Below are 24,515 nucleotides of genomic sequence, written 5' to 3' on the forward strand. Positions count from 1 at the left end.
CATAGTGTAACAGTTGTCGTTCAAATGCAAGAGACGAAATCGAACACGTCTGCTGTTACCATGGAGACATAAGGCGAGAGGTTCAGAAAACGAGGCATGGAAATTGGGTCTTGATTATCACAGGTAAATGTGAGTATAAGGTTCAGTAATATAATGTGAGCGTCTTCCTATCTTAGCCTTATCAGGCCTAACCTTGGCAATGACAAAAGGTCTCGGAAACACCTTCAACTTTACGGAGTACAACAAATATCATCTGTCCTTTCAATCAAGTAATTTTTTTACTAAACCATTTAACATACCCAATAACTCACAATATCCTCCATGAAGATTAACCTTTATAACGGTTTTAACACAATGCGTATTTCGTATGTCCATTAACGTGTCCCAGTTAAGATGACACCAGTTTTCTTTTTATCTAACCCTTCTCAGTCGCGTGTATTGACAGTAGTCAGTTGAGATTTCTGTGGAATGGTAGACTACCAAACAGGATGAAGTTCTCCTTCACGGCTGGCCGGATACTGCTACTTGTATCGGTAGGTTGGAGCTGCGGCGAAAGCGTGATTGGTGAAAATTCTATCGGTAACAACCAATCAAAAATAACCACACGTTTTGGTGATATACTGACCAATCAGAACTATCGTTATGGACGGGGAGGATCCAGGCATGGCCGTAAGTACTCCAGTACTGTGTCATCGTCACGGTTGATCGCACTGTACGCCCCACAACAACGGTAGTGGGACTATTTCACAGGATTATGCGTCATCAGTTCATGTCTTATTTGCTACGTCACATCCTTTTTTAAAATTACATGACGTAATTCTCATCTATAGAGTTTAATACAGAGTTATTTCTTTCTTGCTTCTGCCTCTGCCAATATCTGAAGAAATTTCAACAATGACCGAACCGCAATATAAACAAATAAAATAGGAATAAGTTTAACTTAATTACATTAATGCCTGTTAACCTCAAAAAAGAATGACGATCAATATTTGAATATAAAAGAAGTGTGGTTATTCATGTCATATGATAGCTGAATGCTGAGCAGGATTATATCATACCATTTTTATAAACTTTATATGGTGTCTCAACCAGGGGAAAAGTATATCGACATATTACCACATGCTGTCGCGAGTTCGAATCCCATGTGGGGCAGTTGCCGGGTACTGATCGCTGATCGGTGGTTTTTCTTCGGGTACTCCGGCTTTCCTCCACCAACAAACCTGGCACGTCCTTAACTGACCCTGGCTGTTAATAGGACGTTAAACTAATCAAACAAATAAACAAGTATACCTTTCAAAATATGTAATTGTAACGACTATCTTTATTGCATGATCGTAAATGCAGACTAAATTTTACATCTTTCCTCTCGTTTCTAAACGATTTGATTCTTCTAACGTCTTCATTAACACCGCCTCGCGTGTGACCTTCAGTTGAGGAAGGCTCTGGAATCTGTCACTCAATGATGACCCTGTAGGTAGAGTTTATAATTGTACCTGCTGCCATATTGCATGATCGTAATGGGCGACTAAATTAAGTAAGCTTAACTTTCTATTCTTTCTAACCGAATTTCTTCTTCCTGTCGTCTCTCTTGACACCGTCTCAGGTTTGGCCTTGAGTTGAACGTTAGTACCTGTGATGAAGGCTAAGTGTTCCTTAAGGGATCCCTTAACTTAAAAAAATCGCCATATGAAAGTATTACAGATTTTAGGGAAGGCTCCTTAACTTAAGATTTTCCCTTAACTTCTGTAATGCTTTTCTAGGGGGAGATATAAGTTAAGGAATTTGTTAAAGTAAAGGAATGTTCGTGAAACTGGGCCCTGGAAGAGACACACCATATGTAGTCTATAAAAGTGGTAGTTTCTGCTCTCAATGCATCCTTTGATCTAGAAAGAGAGGGCGTGTATAAACATGTTGCCTGTTTCCCAATTCCTAATGTCTTTAACATCCGACAATAAAATATTCTGAAATGAAATCTAGACACCGCCTAATATAAACTAAGATATTTCCCTTGCAGCTTACGTTGCAACATAATTCCGGAATGATTGTTTATGTTTTGTTTTTAGAATGTCATTTATCAAAGGCCGATATCTTCTTTTTGGTGGATTCTTCCGGAAGCGTTGGATCACAAAATTTCCAACTACAGAAGGATTTCATCGTTGACTTTATCAACAAGATGACAATAAGCCTAAACGATGTAATGGTTGGAGTTTTCACTTTTTCCACGTCGCCGACTCGTGAGATCAAACTTCTTCAGAACCGCAACAAGGCGTCCCTGATAGCGGGTGTTAAAGCCATCCCGTACAGAAGCGGGTCTACACACACCGGAACAGCTATTGAAAAGGTCATACAGCAAGCGTTGACCGGAACTTCCGACAACAGAGCTGGTGTTCCGGACACTTTGATCGTGATGACCGATGGTCAGTCTAACAACAAGGCTGAGACGTTTAATGCTGCCAGGCACCTGCACGCGACAGGGACAGCCACCTACGCCATTGGTATTGGGAGCGGGGTCAATAGGGATGAAATCGTCGCCATAGCATCCGATGCAAGCAAGGTCAAGGTCATTTCCAGTTTCAACGACCTCAGGGGAATCACTAACACATTATTCAGAGACGCATGTCAATGTGAGTAATGTTCGAAAGGATTTTTTTCAATGAACAATGAACAAACCTTAGAATATAAAGCAAAGTCAATTTCACCTGTCTTGTTTCAATTTCTGTTTGCACGACAATTGAACTTAATTTGATTTTGCCCTAGCAAACAATCAGCGCATCGTAACAACTACCACTCCAACGACTACAACTACCACTCCAACAACCACTCCTACCACTCCAAAAACCACAACTACCATTCCAACAACTACAACTACCACTCCAACAACCACAACTACCACTCCAACAACTACAACCACCACTCCAACGACAACAACTACCACTCCAACGACAACAACTACCACTCCAACGACAACAACTACCACTCCAACAACTACCACTACCACTCCAACGACGACAACTTCTACTCGATTACCCACGACAACACCTACAGGTATTTGATTTCGGTTTACACAAGTTTTGCTGAACTCAAAATTAAAAAAGTCCTTCAGTATTATTGTGCGAAACCAGATAATTTCTGACAAAAATGGAAATCTTTCGAAGTACTATCTTCATTCTTAAAGAATCGCCAATCTAATCGTCTTCCTTAGTCTGTTTGATAATATCTCCTTATTGTAAGCATCTGATGGACAACAATGACTTGCCAAATCCGGATATTAATTGATTACTCCATGCAACTACCAGTTGGTGAATCTGCCTTCAAAGTTCAGAAATATGTACTATTTTTTTCTGGCTATTGGACTTTTGAAACGTTTGAAGAACAAACCGTCACTGTTACGCCATTCAACTACCAGTTAGTGAATATGCCTTGAAACTTCAAAAGATTTTACTATTTGCCTGGCTATTGGACATATACAGACCGACCTTATTGAATTTTTTCTTGTTCAGTTTGATTTGCATAAATTTCCGAGAGCGTCTTACGCAAAAAAGGTAGGTTATTGGTTTTTTAATTAAGGTATGTTTTGTAATCTATTTCTAGTGTGTAGTTTATCAAAGGCCGATATCTTCTTCCTCGTGGATTCCTCCGGAAGTGTTGGATCGTCGAATTTCCAGTTACAGAAGGATTTCATTGTTAACTTCATCAACAAGATGACAATTAGCGTCACTGATGTGTTGGTTGGTGTTGTCACGTTTTCCACCTTGCCGACCTATGTGATACCACTCATGAAAAATCGGGATAAGGCCTCACTATTAGCCAATGTTGGCGCCATCCGATACATTCGTGGATCGACTAATACCGGAATAGCTATTGAATACGTCATACAGCATGCGCTGTCCGGCACTTCCGGTAACAGACTTGACGTCCCGGACACTTTGATTGTGATGACCGATGGTCAGTCTAACAATAAGAGTTTAACGCTCACTGCTGCCAGACACCTGCACGCGACTGGGACGGATATATATGCCATCGGTATCGGGGACGGGGTCAATAAGGATGAGATCGGCGCCATAGCTTCAGATCCGACAAAGGTCAAGGTCGTATCCAGTTTCCAAGGTCTCGGGACAATTTCTGATACCTTGTTCAGAGAAACGTGTCAATGTGAGTAATATAAAATTATCAACATGTCATATAATAATTTTCAAAATGTTTCAAAGTGGAACACATGCACAGATATTTTCATTGAAGCATTTACTTTTTTTATAATTCACTTACGTTACTGTAGAATAAGTATATGAAAATAGAAGTCATCAACAATTCAACAAATATATCAAATGCAATATAAAAATACAATTCTACGTTTTGTTGGAAATATAGTTTTGAAAAAAATCTAAATCTTCTCAGCAAACAATCAACGTACTGTGAAAACTCCAACCTCAACAACTACAACAACGACTACTACAACTCCAACTCCATCCACTACTACAACAACTCCATCCACTACAACTCCAACCAACTCCATCCACTACAACTCCAACGACATCCCCCACAGGTACTGTAAACATACATATTTTAGCGGTGATCACTTTTTTCGCTCCAACAATATGCGCTAAAATATTATTGCGTTCACTGTAGTTCCTACGAAAGCCCAGTGGTGCTAAACTAGACATCAATGTGTTTCTGTAGTTTTCTGTAGACACCAATGTGTTTCTGTAGTTTTCTGTAGACCTCAATGTGTTTCCATAGATTTCTGTAGACACTTATGTGATTCTGTAGTTTTCTGTAAACACCAATGTGTCTCCGTAGTTTTCTGCGGGCACTAATGAGTTTCCGTAATTTTCTGTAGACACCAATGTGTTTCTGTAGTTTTCTGTGCATCTTTTTACTATATATAGCTATTATTGACGTCGCGAATTCATCATTGCGCTAAGATGTCCTTGATTACAGAACGATCTCAGCCTCTGGAATAACTAAAATATCTCTTCACGCAAAATAATCCAACCACGTTTGTTTTGCTGTCCTAAGTTAAAAAAACGACTAGAGTGAGGAAAAGCTACGTCACATATAACGTAATGTAAAGTCTCACGTGAACTATTCTAATCACATTTTGTACGTCGTCGTCCGCCATCCGTCCGTAAATGATTTTTATACATCGAAAAATCGAAACATTGTTTGGCGCAAGGGCAACAAAAAGCGAGGTAGCCCATGATGTTATGTGACACTTTCGGCACCTTTTGGGTGTCCTCGTTACAGCGAGAGGAAGTCAGTCTGAGAACTACAAAGATATCGTACAGTGTACTAGCCCGAGATACTCTGGCCCTGACACCAGACTTAGACATTATGATAGATAGATGTCCGGTTTAACCATCTATCTGTCATTATATCTAAGTCTGGTGTCAAACCAGACATCTATCTGTCATAATGTCAAAGTCTGGTATCAGGGCCTGAGTATCTCGGGCTAACAGTGTACTTGCAACACACAAAACTATGGCTTATGGGTCCTTCTGTCAATAGTTTTTATTTCTCATTATCTATTGAAGGAAAGACTAAAGTAAACTTTTATTTCTCATTATCTATTGAAGGAAATACTAAAGTAAACAGTAGAACTCTAATATATTTTAAGGCGATAAAAATAACCCACATCATGCTCATTTAGTAACTGTCGGTGGTTGATCTGCATACTGTATGTATTTGTAAGTTCGCTTAAATATCAAGATGAGCGAAACAAAATGTCTTTTAGTGAAAGAATGGGTCTTTTAACCATTTGATGGGATAGAAGCAAAAAGCCAACATATTAATGATGTATGTAGATCTGCAACCACCAGTCTACACGATGCATTATGATGATCTATCAGAGTTGCGTCCCTTCTTTTCACTCCGAATGAATTGAAGGGAAGTAACTCTTATAGATTGCTCTTTTTGTGTCAATATAATGTGAGACTTGTGTGCTATTTTTTCAGGATGTACAGCACCTATGGTGGATATCGTGTTTATACTGGATTCTTCGGGCAGCGTCGGAGAGACTGATTTCCGGAAGTTGCTAAATTTCGTGTCGGATTTTGCGCAATACGCTATAGTTGGTCCAAACAACATACAAATGAGTGTGCTGACGTTCGCTTCTGACGTCACTGCGAACTTTGAATTAAACACATATGACAGAAGCGATTCCATTATAAATGCAGTTCTCAACATCCCTTATGAAGATGGCGGAACACACACGGAAAAGGCCCTGCAGATGGCGCTGTATCACAGCTTCACGCGACAGACCGGGGACCGCCCTAACGCTAAGAACGTCCTGGTGATCGTTACGGATGGCTATTCATATGACCACCAGGCCACACAGTATGCGGCTGATATGTTACATCTGTACCAGATAGAGACCATCGCCGTGGGGGTGGGGGAGGGGGTGGACGATTCGGAACTACAAGGGATAGCTACAGACAGTCGACACATCCTCAAGACACCCAGCTTCGACTCTCTTAACAGTCTCAGGTCAAAAATCCAACTTTTCTTGTGCTAATAGAATTAAAGACTTGGTTTTCCTATATATTTGGCGTTTTCGTTGATAGAGGGGAGTTCGTATAGTGCTTTACCTACATGTACGACTCTTTTATTTCTTCTTTATGTGTAGCATGATCTTTTACACAGAAAAATCACGTGATCGACTGGTTTATAGACAGAGAGGTCTATGATTATCTATTATGGCCTAGGCCTAGTTGAGAGGGCACTTTTGCCTCATAGTATTGTCGAGGGATGTGCCCGAGCCGAAGGCAAGGGCACTATCTTATCACGAGACAATACTATGAGGCAATAGTGCCCTCTCAAACAGGCCATAATGGGTTTAGTACATCACCCTCACATGAGACCCGTTTTCATGTCATCGTAACAAAACCACGTCAAACGACGCCTCGCAACGCTATCTCCATTTCCACACCACGTTGTTACATTAAAAGTACAACATATGAATTGTTGCAAAAATATGTGTTTCTTTAAAACGGGATGATTCAGCTTCATGAAGATTAAAAGTAGGTTAATATTGAACATAAGTGAACTGTTTTCTGTAGAAAAGCAGCATTTGCTTCCATCCCCGCACACAACAGCCTGTCCGCCATTTTGACGTCTTGGTCGAAGCGCAACCCTATAATGACGTCATGTAATGGTGACGTCACAATACATTCGCGTTCAATTTCGCGCCACTTCAATAGTGCCCGCTTGCCCGGGCACTATTGCAAATAGTACCCATCTGTGTAGCCAATCAGAATCCAGCATTCTGTCACGTGATGTACTAATATTCTATTATGGCCCTTTTCCTCGGGAACTGTTCTGCTATAGTGTTGTCTGGCGAGGTATAGTCCCCGAGTCGAAGACGAGGGGACTATACCTCGCCAGGCAACACTATAGGAGAACTGTTTTCGAGGGAAAGGGCCATAATAGATTTAGTACATCACATGACATTCATTATGACGTCATATATTTGATCGCGTGCTCATTCCCGGGGGACTATACTTTGGTTTAGTTCCCGTAGTCAGGTATAGTCTCCCGTAGTCAAGAAAGACAGGTAACTGTCGCAAAATAGACCATGGCTGTTATCCAATCGCATTCCTAGTAATTATCATGTGATGTACTAATCTCTTCTGTACTGGTGTGAGATTTTTTTTCTATCTCACCCTAGGGTAAAGACAAGCTTCATTCAGAGATCTTTGCACGTGCTCACGTAGGGTAAGAGAAAAAGAATCATTCACCCTCTATGGGGTGTGATAGGAGATCTCAGCCCTCGGGATAAGATTATTAAGCTGCATGCAAAGCCTTGTGTTTTACAACTTATAAGAATCTTACTCCTCGAGTTGAGATTTTGAGAAAATTGAACCCCGGCCGATGGAACAAGAATTTTGAAACATACCACTACACCGCATTTCTTTTATTACTGCTTCATTTCCGGTTTTTAAATACTAAATCCCGCCCGGGCATCATTCATGTTTGAACTGTCAATGCCAGGCACTCCAAAACGTCGAACTTAACATAGCCTGATCGTGGATCGTCAGTGTCCTTTGTGTGACATTTATTTCAAAGTTATTTTTTCATGTGATAATCTTCACACATATTTATCATTTATATAAATAAAGTCATCGCTCATAATCTGTAGAAAACTTAAAGCATTGAATCCATATTTGCTATGTTTGGAGGTGTTAAAAACAAAGTTCAAATTGAATCATCATGATATAAAAGAACTACAGCTCTTTTTTTTAAATCCATCAAGTAAAAAGAGTAGAGAATTTTTTTTATTACAATTCAATTTTAGAAGCATTTGTATTTTGAGGGCAACTGATAGGTGTATATGTACATGGATTGACTGAGTGCGTGCCCAGTGGTCGGTGAGCGCGCCGGAATACAGATAGAGAGAAAAATAAAAATGGCTGACCTCGACAGGGGGATGTCTCATAAACGATTCTTGAAATACAAGTGTACTTTTTTTCTAATCTCAATCAAACATTTTTTTAACTTGCATTGTCAGCTTTAATTCCAATAATGCCACTATCAACCACGTCAACATGCACAAACATCGTGTCATATCCATTCAGTATCTGGCAATTTATGCTGGCAGTTGCATATATCTGATATTGTAGCAAAGGCTGATAAATTATTAATAATATAACAATTGTAATCTACATTATGCTATGTAGTGACCTTAAAAAAACTTCATATAAATCCACGGTAAGATCTATTCTGGAATATGGCTGTATTCTGTATCGATAATTGCAATTGCCATGAGTCTGACCTTTCTGAAAGTGTCCAGCGAAGGCTGCTAGCTCTAATATGCACAAAGTGTATAAGATATCGAATCATTTATACATCGTATAACAACAGTAAGTAGAGCTACAAACAATTTAAAAAATGTCCGTTTTTTCATGTTGTGAATTTATATCATTCCTCGAACGTGTACAATGTCTTCCAAGCGTGATTTTTTATTTTCGGATGCCATATTAGCAATTTTAAAATGTACTTTGATAAAATGAAATGTTAATAAATTGAGGAATTTCTTGTGAAAGCAGTAAGATGTAAGATAGATAAAAATTGCACAACCTTTATCGAGTGTGATTTTTTTTGTTTTTATATTGTATTTTCGCATTTTTTTAAAAATGTTTCTTTTCTTTTGCTAGAGTCTGTCATGAATTTCATTGGCTTGATAAAATAACCCACAAACTCAGACTTGTTAATTTAAGCTTTGTGTAAAAAATTGCAAGTTGTTCAAATAGAAAATAGCAGTGTGTATAAAGCATGGGCCTTTTTTTCTGAAATTTAACAAATCTACAGTACACTGCTACCGTCCTTAGACTGTTCCCTTCCCTTATTTCTCTACTCTCCGCCAGGCTGCGCTCCGCTCACTAGGGACCGGTAGCGGGTAACATGATGAATTTTTTTGTGGTCTTTCGTCCCGATCAACCAGACGCTTAGCGTAATATGCGTAGTCAATAAGAGTTTGATTGATTGAGAACATCCGGAAGTCAAAATCGGGAAATTTCTAGTTTCTGGATTCATCCGCTCACAATAATATCTGCATTTAATATGTAGGTAGCTCATTAATTTCTTGTACAGAAAAAAAAAAACAAATTAAAATTTTTAAACAAAACCAATTGACGAGTAAATTATGCTTTAAATTTTTTCCTTAATCTCTGAGATTTTTAGGATTAATTTTTAACCGGAAGTCGGATGAAATATAGCAAATGTATGTTGTTTGGCCTTTGATGGCACCAATTTCAAAGATGGTTCTCCAGATCGTTCCAAAATGCAGTTTGATGACACTTATCGATCATGAGCACAATATCTCCTGCCGGAAAAACATATGACTTTGATTAAGCTGTTGGTAGGTTGAACTATTTTGAAACTGTTTAAAATATAGAAAGCCGTTTTTGCCATTTTAATTTCCTGACATGTCCGTACTCGATCGTCGTGTATGTAAACAAACCACCTGCCATAATAACACGATAATCCGGATTTAGGTAGTTTTAAAAAAGCTTCCTAACATATTCTACAAATTATAAAATTTATATAATTTATATTGTAATAAAAACATATACAGTACAGTACGTGCATATAGATATACGATCCCATCTTATTCTTTAATTATGAAAGCTGTACATGTACTATATTCTGATATTTGTAAAATGTTCTTCTGTCCAGTCGGTATGTAGAACCTGTTTCAATTTCTGGTTAGGTTCAGTGCTTAAAATAAAACGGAAAGGTTGTCTCTACGCAAAATATGTTGACTTTTTTACACAAATACCTTAAATCACATGTGTGAGCTGAGTATAGCTTCTTTTTATAATTTAATAATATATAATACCATATCCTGGATTTTCCCATGTATTATATTAGTAATTAAATTAATCAGTTCATTAAAATAATGATATCATCACTTTTTAGATACATTTTTTGCTTCCTTCAAGTGATATCCTGTTGTAGTAGTTCACTTAGAGATCCAGATATGTTCCTTTTAAACAGTCAAAATAAGAAATTAGTCTGCCATTAAGTTGGTGTTTGTTTCCTTACTGATATCGTTTGGAACTTGATTTACGGCTTACTTTGAAGAAAGATTTTATGAAAGGCTAATCCAAATTTGTTTCTATTAAGCGCCTCTTATTTGCTTAAAATTTTTAAGCATCCGAGGTGCTTATTGGGTCGAATATGGTAGTTCATGTATACAAAATTGCATATGCAATTTTTGTGTGGGATTTTTGATACATGCTTATCTTTATGTAATTTACGATTTAACCTAATCATTTGGTGTTTCACAGATACAAGAGTTCAAAGTTATGTGTCGTTAACATCATTTAAATCTGCTAACATCTCAAATCAAATATGGAGAAGAAAAACCAATCAAAGGTGACGAAGAAGACTATTCTTTCACAGAAACCAAAGGTAATCAAACAAATAGATCAATAAAAAATGCCACACATGGTAACAAACTTTACCATCTTTGCATATTACAGAGTTAGCTCCATTGCAGGTAAGTATTCATTGTGACATCATTATTTTGTGTGCTCAATTCATGTCGTTTTCTCCGAAACATATGATGTCACAAACATAACCTACCTGTAAGGGCAGATAACTCTGTAATATGCAAATACCCAATACTTTGACTGGAAATTGTTAAAAGTACTTACAATTATTTTTGTGGTATTGTAACTAATTAAGATTTATAATTATTTATAATTTAACACAAGAGAAAATTCGGGTTAATTGTAATAAACTGAAGTCAGGAATAACATATATAACATTAAAGGTTATATCCATTTTACTAAACTGTTGTAGTAAATTGATTATCTCTGCTGGACTATATACTCCATGTTCTCAGTGATTCATAAAAGTGTACACTACAGTATATCTTATGTACAGAAAAGAATAAGATAATTACAATTGAATGATTTTATCTTCATATTTTATCTTTAAAACCTGGTGTGTGTTAAAGGTTGGCCGGCCTAAGGTAACTGGAGTGAAATCTCGTGTCAAAGCTGCTCCATTGAAGTAAGTATTTACTGTAATTATAGGATGGTCAATGTTTATGGTGTCCATAGAATTCATGATTTGCTAGACTTTGGCCTCCAACTTTTGGATATATATACGAGGGGCCCGTGTGTGTATCAAATTGTTATTTACGATAGAAGAGGAATGACAGAAACCTAATTGAAAAACGTTTTGGCAATTGAATAATCAGTGACACTCAGCCAAAATCTGGTCTACCGTGTTAAATTTACTATAAAGATGTCCACAATATTTTTTCAATCAAAAGTTAAACTAAACTGTGTAGAAATAAGGCTATAGCTATTTTGACATCATTTTCACTCATCGCAAAGTTAATATACACAATGTTATTTTAAAAAAAGTTAAACTAAACTTTGGAGAAATCACTCTATTTTCACTCATCGTAAAGGTTATGTTACCGCATGTACAGAACTCCACCAATGAACCTTAGCCTGTCCAATGACTTCCTTCTTAACACTATGATATTCAGATACACACGTCCTCGTATATTGTGACAGCCACCTGTGGAATTATATTAGGTAATGGTCTCTCCCTAATGACCTATTTACCGTAACCGCTGTTGTAAGTTCAGGTGAAATCATTGAGTCATCTCTCATTTATGCAACAAAGTTTTCAGTATTGATATTTATTTGAAATAAAAAATACATATTTTTATTTCAGACAAAAAACAGCTGTGGCTATCTTAAAAAACCAGGGGAAGACCCGACCTGCTCCGATCCCGGAGCCGGGTTTCGCCATGTACTCTACTGATTCTGAAGATGCATTTTCTTTCTGTAATGAAAAAAATACATGTGCTCAGGTTCTCACCATGCTGCGAAATAAGCATAAAGGTATTGATTGTGCTAATTCAAAATCTCACCAGAAAATTAACCGTAGTAGTGTGTAGTTCTCTCCCTTGTTATTGATTTTTATATATAACTCAAAATTTCACAAATTAATGATAGTGTGTGTAGTTTACTTTTTTGTTGGCTTAATAGCTTGTGTCCATCCTTCCATCTGGCGGTCTGCTCACGCTTCAACTGCTCAGCTATCTTGAAATTTTTTTAGTTTTTTTTTTAAAAAGTTTTTCGTGATTCTTTTATATATTATATTAAGAATATGTTTATTATCTTACAGAATTCACTTAATTGAATGTTTTTGTATCTAAATTAAATTGATAATATCAAAACTAATTACTGTAAATGTTAATATTTCAGTAGTCTCTCTACATGTATTTCCAAAATAATACTGAAAAAATGAAATGTTCCATTGTCAAAAAGCAAAAAAAAAATAAGCTACAGGTATTGGACATGCAACTTTAAGTATTTAGTAATTTCCTTAATAAAACACAAAATTAATTACAAATGTCAATTTTGCAATTTCAAAAGAATAGTTCTAAAATGTTTTCATTTTTTGTTACCTGTGTGATTACTAATATGTACACTTTGTGCCCTTTGTGTGTTTCCTTGTCACCTTCTGTTTTCTTTTCTGTCCTTCACACACTTTAGTCAACCCTAGTAACAGAAAAACTGTGACATGCTCCAGCGACGTGAAAGAGAAGTCAGCCGACTCTACTGAAGGTCCAAACCAACCAGCACCACCGCCTATAGTCATTCCTTGTGTAACTAACGATGGTGTGATTTTTTTCTTTTTTATTTTACTCATATATTTTTAAAATAACACATAACATATTTGATCATTTTATTGATACTAATGCATTTGCTATAGATAGTGCCCAAGATGTAAACAAATTGGTTCTGAAATCATAGCAAAATCTTGTAAAAAAAATTGTTTTACATTGTGAATATTTATATTGTAAAGTGTATGTGTCATGAAACATTAACAATTTCAATGTGTCAGAAGAATTCTGTCTTTACAAAATACACAGTTATCTCCCTTTTGTGATGGTATCCATTGTGATGTCATTATTTTGTGATCAAAGAGACGAAAAATATCTCCAAAAAAATATTATTGTTTGCTCAAAAACCATGATATAACAGTAGTACCTACCTAGAAGGGCAAATAACTAAAATAAATTATGTAATATGTAAATGCAGGATATGGGAAAATTGCTGAAATTAAAAAAAAAAAGGCTACCTATTTATACGATACACTAACCATCTTTTTTAATCCATTGTTGAGGTTGGTAATGCTGGCAAATATTTCAAAATAAAAAAATTATGTTTAGTGTCCACATTTTTTTTATGATTATTTCCATATCTCGGAGTTATCTGCCCTTGTGAGTAGGCATTGATTGTTAGGTCACATGTGTTCAAGTTTTATTTTTCAGAGAAAGAGACTAATTAACTAATGACATCAGGCTAACCCCTGAGATATAAGAGATCTAGATAACCAAGCTAACTGACACATATTTAATATCATTTAATTAATTAATTTAAAATAATGTAGTTTCACTTTCTTGTTGGCTTAATAGCTTGTGTCCATCCTTCCATCTGGCGGTCTGTTCACGCTTCAACTGCTCAGCTATCTTGAAATTTTTTTAGTTTTTTTTTTTAAAAAGTTTTTCGTGATTCTTTTATATATTATATTAAGAATATGTTTATTATCTTACAGAATTCACTTAATTGAATGTTTTTGTATCTAAATTAAATTGATAATATCAAAACTAATTACTGTAAATGTTAATATTTCAGTAGTCTCTCTACATGTATTTCCAAAATAGTACTGAAAAAATGAAATGTTCCATTGTCAAAAAGCAAAAAAAAAAATAAGCTACAGGTATTGGACATGCAACTTTAAGTATTTAGTAATTTCCTTAATAAAACACAAAATTAATTACAAATGTCAATTTTGCAATTTCAAAAGAATAGTTCTAAAATGTTTTCATTTTTTGTTACCTGTGTGATTACTAATATGTACACTTTGTGCCCTTTGTGTGTTTCCTTGTCACCTTCTGTTTTCTTTTCTGTCCTTCACACACTTTAGTCAACCCTAGTAACAGAAAAACTGTGACATGCTCCAGCGACGTGAAAGAGAAGTCAGCCGACTCTACTGAAGGTCCAAACCAACCAGCACCACCGCCTATAGTCATTCCTTGTGTAACTAACGATGGTGTGATTTTTTTCTTTTTTATTTTACTCATATATTTTTAAAATAACACATAACATATATTTGATCATTTTATTGATACTAATGCATTTGCTATAGATAGTGCCCAAGATGTTAACAAATTGGTTCCGAAATCATAGCAAAATCTTGTAAAAAAAAATTGTTTTACATTGTGAATATTTATATTGTAAAGTGTATGTGTCATGAAACATTAACAATTTCAATGTGTCAGAAGAATTCTGTCTTTACAAAATACACAGTTATCTCCCTTTTGTGATGGTATCCATTGTGATGTCATTATTTTGTGATCAAAGAGACGAAAAATATCTCCAAAAAAATATTATTGTTTGCTCAAAAACCATGATATAACAGTAGTACCTACCTAGAAGGGCAAATAACTAAAATAAATTATGTAATATGTAAATGCAGGATATGGGAAAATTGCTGAAATTTAAAAAAAAAAGGCTACCTATTTATACGATACACTAACCATCTTTTTTAATCCATTGTTGAGGTTGGTAATGCTGGCAAATATTTCAAAATAAAAAAATTATGTTTAGTGTCCACATTTTTTTTATGATTATTTCCATATCTCGGAGTTATCTGCCCTTGTGAGTAGGCATTGATTGTTAGGTCACATGTGTTCAAGTTTTATTTTTCAGAGAAAGAGACTAATTAACTAATGACATCAGGCTAACCCCTGAGATATAAGAGATCTAGATAACCAAGCTAACTGACACATATTTAATATCATTTAATTAATTAATTTAAAATAGATGTTTTTGTACTTGGTAATAAAGTAAAGGTTGTCATTTTCAATATATCCTATCAGAAATGACTTCAGGAAATATTGACAGTTATACTTCATATACTTATGCATATAATAATGAAGTTATACTTATGTTATGATTTTGTCGTTTTTCCCACCCAGACACCGATAGCCATCCTGGTCCAGTGTCAGCTTTCTCTGTGCTGAGTGGTGGAAACACTCCCTTTAATGACCGACTGGCGTCCTCCACACCCGACCCTGATCGACCCCAGATTATCCCTGAGAGGGACACTAATTCTGCCCACAAAATTCCCTTTAGGGGCTACACAATGGGCATTCAGAAGGAGCAGTATTTTCCAGCTACAAACAGCCATTTAATTAGTAACCATGGATATAGATCAGCAGTGCCCTCTGGTGGTGAAGGATTTAGATCACTAGTGCCCCCTGGTGGTGAGGGATATAGGTCAGCACTGCCCTCTGGTGGTGAGGGATTCTCTCCAGGTCAAGGTTTTGTATGTACTAATGACGGACAGAATAACAGTTGGGAGAAACGTGATAGTGACATTGGTGCCTTCCAGGCGTATATAGCGAGGGAGTCGACAGGATTTACGACGGTGCCTGTCAGTGCCGTTAGACAAGTAACAGAGCAAGTAGGGGCTCCACAAGCAAAAAATCAGTCTGGAAGCTCCGGCGAGAAGAGTTCAGTTCTCCAAAGTTCCCAGAATACCGGCAATAGTAGTGGTACCGAGTACATATATTTACCTCAGCCCGTCGGTACAGCAGATTCACAGGACCGTCACATCCCGGCGGGATTCCAGTACCAAAATGGTCTATACCAGATCCGGCCACACGGGCCTTTGACAGCAGGAGCTCCTGGTGAGGAGAGACAGATACATGATGCTCAGCTCATTCCAGTGTACTCCACACAGATACCAGACCATTCCAATTTTGTGTGGGAAATACCAGAGAGAGACAATGCACCAATGAAATCCCCCAGACATGGTCATGTGATGAGAGAGTCGGTACCCGACACCATATCGACCATTGACGGGTCTGTATCGGGTACATTTGAACCCCTGACTCCCCGTAGTACAGTTACTGAGAGCACCAATACGTTTAATTCAGCAAGTGAGTCAAAATCTGTCAAAAAGAAACCAAAAGTGACAAGTTCAAAGCCTAAACAGACTATCAAAGGAAAAAAGCAGAACCCTACATTAAATGATTGCACTGAAAGCAAAACTGTTTCGTTTCAAACGCAGACTTCAAAAGTCAGTGGTGAAAACACGACAGGGTCACAGAATGTGCAAACAACAGTTTCTTTTCAAACTCAGACTTCACAAATCAGCTCTGAAAATACAACAGGATCACACAGTGTGCACTCAACTGGGACTCTCTACCACCTTATACATACAGACAAGGGCAAAGAGCTTGTACCAGTGTCCCTTGTACACTACCCAAGTTTTGTTAATATCCCAGGAGGGGTACATCAGGATGGCAAAGGTCAAGGTCACATTAGTCAAGGTCAAGGTGAGACAAATATCGGGAGACCAGTCACTGTGGCTACCAATGACTCTGAGTTGGCTGGCCTCAAACATCAAAGTCTAGATTTGGCCGTGACAAACCAAGAACAGACAATACCGAACCCTTGGAGCGGTGTGAGGTTGGACGCTGGCATGAAGAGGGTCCGGTACCTTTTAGGAGAGATGAAGGAATGTGGAAAAATTAACAGTATGTTCTAGATTGTTATACTCATAATTGACAATCATGATTTAACTATAACATTAAAAGATTTGTATAATCGGGTGATTATTAAAATTTATCGTAAATAAGGAAAATTCACTATATAAAATGGTAAAATATAGCATTACTTGTCTTTGAATTAGTAGTATATTTAGGCTACATGTCAAATACATTTACAGTTAAAAGCAGATATTCATAAAATATTATATGACAAGACAGTATAGTTTCATTTTCATTGAGGGCTCTGTAGAATTATAGTACTACTGTTTATTTGATAATTTGATACAGAGGATGTGGAGATTGGTCGCCTGGCAAAAGAAGTTGAGAAGTCGCTGGACTCCATTCCCCAACTCAGTGCTACATTCAGTCTTCAGGCCGAACTAGATTTAGCTTTACAGCCATTACGTAATGAGAATGCACAACTTCGCAGGTACGTTTAAAAAAGCAACCATTAATGTACATATAATCCTCCAGATATCAAGTGATTTTGTCCGTGTTATTTTTTGCATATGTCAGTAGTGTAATCTAACCTAGAGCACCTTTCATTGGCTGGAAATCTTTTGTGATGTCATGACTTGACGCCAGTTAACAGTGAAACGTAGTCAGAATTTGAGGAGGTTGTGACAAAACGCTAAAATTTTGAAACACATTTTGACATTGAGATTCTTTGAAATTCAAGTTGTTGTAGTTATGTGATAAAAAGTAGCTTATTTGTGTTCATTTCATATATATGAGATTTTATGAAACTCATATGAAATGAACACTCATATAAGATCTTATATTCATAAACCAGATATGTTTCAAAGTAAGATACAGGTTCACTTGACCTTTTCTTTATTCCAATAGGCACTGCATGAGATATTTCAGTATATATCCATGAATTTTTATGAAGGAGCTAATATACACTGAGGGTCAATATATATACAACCCATATAGCACATTTTTTACTTGAAACAAATTCATGATTATAACAAATTATGCCTAATAATGATTAAGTAATACTAATGATGTTGATCCCCAGAAGTTTGTTATAACCATATAATGATAAAAGATTTTCATATATGTTTCAGGAAACTCCGACTAGCCAATCAAAATATGAGAGATCATGAGCAAGAAAAGGAGAAGGGTACAGGTGTGGATTTTGATGGTGAGTCACAGAACTTTGATGGTCCTAGGATTTGTAGGGTGTTGATGGTGAATCACATGATGTTGATGGTAAATCACATGATGTTGATGGTGAATCACATGATGTTGATGGTAAATCACATGATGTTGATGGTAAATCACATGATGTTGATGGTAAATCACATGACGCTGATGGTAAATCACATGACACTGATGGTAAATCACATGACGCTGATGGTAAATCACATGACGCTGATGGTAAATCACATGACGTTGATGGTAAATCACATGATGTTGATGGTGAATCACATGATGTTGATGGTGAATCACATGATGTTGATGGTAAATCACATGATGTTGATGGTAAATCACATGATGTTGATGGTAAATCACATGACGTTGATGGTAAATCACATGACGCTGATGGTAAATCACATGACACTGATGGTAAATCACATGATGTAATGGTAAATCACATGATGTAATGGTAAATCACATGACGTTTATGGTAAATCACATGATGTAATGGTAAATCACATGATGTAATGGTAAATCATATGACGTTGATGGTAAATCACATGACGTTGATGGTAAATCACATGACGTTGATGACAACTCTGATTTTCTGGTGATTCTCAGGTTTAGATATTTCGTTGTTTTAATCCAGTACATATTATAAAGGTGTAAGTTTTCTATTGTAGTGCTACACCTGCAGGCTAGTAACACTGGCTTACAACGACAAGTAAAAGAAGAAATGGAGGACAAAGTTAAGCTTGCAGCAGAGGTCGCAAATCAACACAATGAAATACAGAGAATGAAAGTGGAGAGAAACAAACTTCTGGCTGCTCTTAGTGAAAAGGTAAGAATTATAGAGAATTAACAAACAACAAACTTTGTAATCTTTGAACCGTGAATGTATCAAGATGCCATCCATACTGTGACGATATGTCATGTTCAGTAGATTTAGCTATTTAAACTTCAGTTACAGGTGGTATAAAGGTCACCAGAACACGACCCCTAATGGGATGTTGTCAGATCCACTATGAACAAAGTGATTATAAGGATCTGTATTTTAATCAGATTAAAAAAAAATTGAGGTCATGACAGAAATCTTGGCTATACAAGTCGATCATAATCTTCCATTTATTGGACAACAGAGTGAGAAAAATGATCTGTATTTTTTAAGGTTGTCTTGATTTGTGCAACTATGTAATGTGGAATAGTGCTCCAACTGTCAAACACTTATGAGTCACGAGTTTGATTCTAAATTATTGTAGCATTGAGAATAGGTATAGGACTTTATTCCAGGTACTCTGACTTTCTTCCTTGTCCAAAACAGGAATCACCTTTAATGATATCAAACAACTTATTTAAAATGAAAAACAAGGAATAAACCATCAGACAAGTCTATACCGTATTCGACCCAATAAACCTGTAGAGCACTTAAATATTGAAACAAATAAGGGGGCACATTATAGACCCAAATTTTGTTTATATTAGCCTTTTATACATTATTGTACAAAGTAGTATAAATCAATTTGCAAAAGAAATCAAATAGAGCTTAAGACACCAAGAGTTTTCATATTTTCAGTCTGAATTTTGTTTTGAGGTTAAGTGAAATTGAGGCCTAAAAAATGGTTGGGCTCTTACAAGGATAGGGTTCTTATTGGGTCAAATATGGTATTTGTTTTTCTCCTTAGATTAAAGTACTTTCAGAACTTTGATTATATCCTATAGGAAACGGATGAGCTGAAAGTCAAGCAGGAGTGTCTAATGGACGCCCAGAAGTTTCGAAAGGAGGTGGAGACAATGAATCGCCAGATAGAGGCTATCCAACTCCAACAGGAGGCTTCCGACCAGGAGAATCACATCCTCCAGGTTTCGCTACAACAGAGGGATGCAGAGATCGACCGCCTTCAGGAAATGGTCCAGTAAGTATAATTACACAGAGATATTTAATTCATTTATCCCTGAACATTGATAATGAACTGGTCCAGCCTTTGAATCAGCACAGTTCAAACTCATTTTTAGGTGTGGATGGGTTATACAAATGTTGACACATATAAAACATGAAGCAAATTATTACATAAAACGATTGTTCTACATTCTTTATAAAAACTAAAGCAAAATATATTGACATTGTTGTAATGTTGTCATCAGCTGAAGCTGACTACCGTGCGGTTCACAAATGCAATAAAAAGCTACCTGTGAGTTGCTAACTTCCTCTTTTATAAAAGAAAAATACTTTTCATACATGACTATACATCTAAAAAGGTAAATACATGTACACTGTAGACAAAAGTCGCTTTACTTGACTGGTGCAGGTTTGGAGTCGGCCTACAAAAAGTAGCCCATGACCACCCATGTGTAATGTGAGAATCTAGCTACATGTAGCACAAACTGACCACATAGTGGACATTTATGGGCGGATAACAGCTATATACCAACTACTCCAACTTCAGGTTTATTTCCTAAGTAGTAAATTCAAATCTCACTGCAATACTCGACTAAATTGTGCCTTACAGTCTGACTGAAAATTTTTGGGTAAAAACATAGATGACGTTTTGGCATCTGAATCACATGTTGTTATTTTGTTATTTGGTTTCATGTGAATGTCATAGTTGGCCGTTAATCCTGTTTCTCTGACCTTGTCGTCAGACATCCTAGTGAAGGACAAGTTAGATGTACTAATCACAAGGTTGCTATGGATACTATCACATTATATGAAAAATATTAATATGTACATTTATATACTTTTAGCATTTTCATGAAACTAGAGATATGAAATATGTTAAAATAAGGTAAAAAAGTGGAGATATGGAATCTGTTAAAAAATAACCAGAAACTAGAATTCTCAATCTGTTATTTTAATGTTACCAGGGATATGAAGAGCTGTGTGAACGAGTTGATGGAAGAGCTGGATGAGGCTGGAGATAACGCAATACTTAGTACCAACTGCTACGGACTTCAAAAAAATACTGAACGTTATCGGCAGCAATCAACCAAAATCAAGGTATGTAATCTTATATAATCATCTTGATACTCCAGGGGTTCCAATCACTTATGATCTCTTCACCTCTGGACTATCTCATAGTAAAACTGGAGGCAACAGAACAGATAATTTAGTCATTTGATGCACATCAAAAGAGCCGTATAACGGTACACTGTGGTTGACTGTGTGGCTTTGAAGTTGAGCATCGCTCTCTCTGTAGTCTTCAAAGAAAATTATTGCTTGCCAGTGATTGGTTTAGATTTTTTCCTCTGAGCTGCCTCCAGTTTTACTTTGTGATAGTCCAGGGGTGTAGAGATCATTATATTAGTGATTGGAACCCCTAGAGTATCGAGGATGTGAATTATATGATCAGTTTGTTTCTAAGCTTTATATCATAATAGGTCAAGTATTGCATTAATATGATACAGATTTGTTTCTTAGACCCATTGTCAATCAACTGCTACATTTGCCCTTTTTAAATTATAAAATAAAAGTTTTTCAGTTGAATAAACTTTTTACCAGAAAAGGACAAATTTGAAATTTTTGTGATGGTGGTAATATGTCAAGACTGAAGGTCAGAGGTTGCTTGGCTACTGTCAGAAATGCTGAATAATTGAAGATTAATACGATTTAAATTTATTTTTGTATTCAAGTGTCTTTTTCTAGGTATGAAAATTTCAATAAATTACAATTGACATGAAAAGAAAAAAATTAATGAGAAAATTTATAATTCCTTCACAGACCTTCAAAAAGTATCCTGTCACCAGCTCGACCGACCCATACTAAGACATTCACTGGAGCAGCAGCAGGGTCAGCAACGACATCGCGTGGTCAAGTGTCCGGATCACACGGTCCAGTGACCGGGTCACGTGATCCAGTGTCCGGATCACACGGTCCAGTGACCGGGTCCCGTGGTCCAGTGGCCGGGTCCCGTGGTCCAGTGACCGGATCACGCGGTCCAGTGACCGGATCACGTGGCCCTGTGAAGAACCTAAGGTTTGACCCCAGAGAAATGAACCGAGATGATGATTATCATCCCCCTGCTAAACTTACAGAGCAAGCATTGGCCAGTCACAACAGGTCATTAGGAAGGGAGGAAAAGGGACGCAACTCTGATGATACCAGGAGGGAGTTCACTAGGAATGACTATATTGGAGCTCAAGGGAGAGTGTTACCACGGCAACGCAGACGGAGTAGTTCTCCTCATGGGCGCCGAGAGTCGCACGAAGGCCGCCACAGGAGAGCTTTGAGTTCTTCTCCACGTCAAATTGAACGGATGTCTCTAATTGAGTCAGAGATAGTTGACAGGTCGTTAGTAGATGTTGGACAAGAACGGGTAAATATTCTACATGACAACATAAGACCAGTCGGACATGACAATAGAGTTGGTTACCTCAGAGACAGTGCTGGAATCAAAGCCTGGGGACAGCAAGTGAACTTTGAATCAAATCGTTCTGACGCTGAACAATCACGATACAGTGTTACAGATTACTTCAGGAAGTATAAAGCTAACGATGATAGCTACAAAGGTCCGTCAAGTCATCCGTGGTCCACGCATCAGCGAACGCGAAGTCAACCAGCTGGTCTGGTGTTAGGGACAGCTCCCTCTGACTACAGCGATTCTAGATTCGCTCCAAATACAGACTCAAACTATAAACATTCCCATGTAAATACATACAGCACGCGTCCACAGCTAGACGACCTGTCGCAGGAGAAGTCTCGATCAGCGCGGGGGGAGTACCCAGTGTTAGATAATTCTATTAGTGCTATTGATGATGATAACATATCTAGTGTTTCTGGGTCGGGTAAAGCTTCATCTACGACCGTCACAGACAAAACATTCCGTAAAGGTATAGCTACGCTGGACGCCAACATCCTCAAATTACAGCTAGCTCTTCAAAGGACGAAGAGTATGTTGTCATAGTAACGTAGAAGTGTGCGAGTCAAAACCGACTGCGGACTTATCAATATACTATATCGGCATCAATATACTATATCAGTATTGAAGAATGGTTTATGATAAATATATCTCAAGTATATATAGAATTATAAAAGAATAATTTTTATAGCTTTAAGTTTGTTTGTTTTTATATCTTATTAGATAAATAAGATGCTGTTCAGGGTCATGATGGCCTAGCTAGTGGTAAAGATGTTTCAATACAACTTGTACTCCACCTCTAGGTTTCAATTTCTATTTCTAAATGGGGCATTTGCAAAGCACTAATTGCAGGTCGATGGTTTTTCTCCAGGTACTCTGGCTCTCATCCATTTCCTAAACCTACCATGTCCTTTTTGTGTTAAAAGGACATAAAACAAACAAATTAATACTGTTAACATGGCAACAGAATCAGTTAGATTTGTAAGGGGTTTTATTTTCTCTTATTATCAGCTATGGTCAGTAAGGGTATGTCAGGATTTGTTTGTGATTAACGTAAGACAGGAGATTAAAGAGAAAAAATACGATAACAGCTGGTACCATGGTAACTGTTTTATGTGAAAGGGGCAAGCTAAAGATGGAAAGGCAGGGAAAGAATGGTGTACAACTTTATTAGCATTGATGCAGCCCAATATCACAGGGGGCCAACTCAATGAAAAAGGATGTTGTCATACATTTTTTGTATTTGATGGATGGACTGTTGAATATATATAACAGTCATGTGATTTTTTTTTCAGAAAATACAAGATTTTAATTTTTTTTTTTAAATCAGGTTTATAGTAAATATCCTGTTTTTTAAATAATTTTTAAAATCTTGTATTTTTAATTTTTACCAAAAACAAAAAAATATACGAGAACATCCATTTTCATTGAGTTGGCCCCCTGTTCCCAATATATAAATCATGTCTATCCGTTCTAATAGAAATTAGGTCATTACTATACTACACTTGTGGAAGATCATCCAGTAACACCTATAATTGAGAAATTTCAAATTTGATATTTCTTGTTAATCTGTTTTGATATTTCTTGTTAATCTGTTTGAATTTGAACAAATTTTCCAATACTGATTACAATGTATAGCATTTCTGATGTGATTATCCAACACATGAACAGTGCTTAATAAAATGATAACATTTAAAGATGCTCCACTGCTGACAAATGGTATTTTTCCACTATCAAAAACAGCAGCAGACGATTTAGTATTTTTCTTCAGTTACATAAGTTACTAACTTTACACCTTTACCACCATTGGAAAGTTTCAGCGTCTAATTTTAAGTTAAAAATATAATAAATAATTAATTGCATCCTGAAAAAATTCCGTGGCACTATATCCTCTATGGAATGAAGTACAGATTGCGCATGCACCAAAGGCA

General features: G+C 36.7%; 2 protein-coding genes across 2 annotated transcripts; both read left to right on the top strand.

Moving 5' to 3' along the window:
• The first annotated feature begins 446 nt into the window (after positions 1-446).
• LOC138311082 (cartilage matrix protein-like) lies at positions 447-6,538 on the top strand. The gene is given in 7 exon segments (XM_069252522.1): positions 447-669; positions 2,064-2,624; positions 2,758-3,045; positions 3,592-4,152; positions 4,396-4,508; positions 4,510-4,543; positions 5,952-6,538. Coding segments are annotated over 7 exon segments (2,298 nt in total). The 5' UTR covers positions 447-488; the 3' UTR covers positions 6,512-6,538.
• Positions 6,539-9,694: 3,156 nt separating this feature from the next.
• Positions 9,695-23,380, top strand: LOC138310874 (uncharacterized). The gene is made up of 14 exons (XM_069252204.1): positions 9,695-9,853; positions 10,785-10,908; positions 11,459-11,514; positions 12,193-12,362; positions 13,020-13,156; positions 14,394-14,583; positions 15,512-17,077; positions 17,378-17,519; positions 18,160-18,236; positions 18,916-19,073; positions 19,952-20,145; positions 21,095-21,227; positions 21,608-21,612; positions 21,948-23,380. The coding sequence occupies exons 2-14, from the start codon at positions 10,849-10,851 to the stop codon at positions 23,128-23,130; spliced, it is 4,071 nt and encodes a 1,356-aa protein (XP_069108305.1). The 5' UTR covers positions 9,695-9,853; positions 10,785-10,848; the 3' UTR covers positions 23,131-23,380.
• The last annotated feature ends 1,135 nt before the right edge of the window (positions 23,381-24,515 follow it).

Source organism: Argopecten irradians, chromosome 16 (genome assembly GCF_041381155.1).
Source record: "Argopecten irradians isolate NY chromosome 16, Ai_NY, whole genome shotgun sequence".
Lineage (NCBI taxonomy): Eukaryota > Metazoa > Mollusca > Bivalvia > Pectinida > Pectinidae > Argopecten > Argopecten irradians.

What these genes read in the sequence shown, in the direction of transcription:
- LOC138310874 (XM_069252204.1), top strand. Translation starts at nt 10,849, where the DNA reads ATGGAGAAGAAAAACCAATCAAAGGTGACGAAGAAGACTATTCTTTCA. An exon ending in TCCTTGTGTAACTAACGATG is followed by an intron (nt 14,584 to 15,511) that starts GTGTGATTTTTT and finishes TTTCCCACCCAG; the next exon opens with ACACCGATAGCCATCCTGGT. An exon ending in CGCCTTCAGGAAATGGTCCA is followed by an intron (nt 20,146 to 21,094) that starts GTAAGTATAATT and finishes TAATGTTACCAG; the next exon opens with GGATATGAAGAGCTGTGTGA.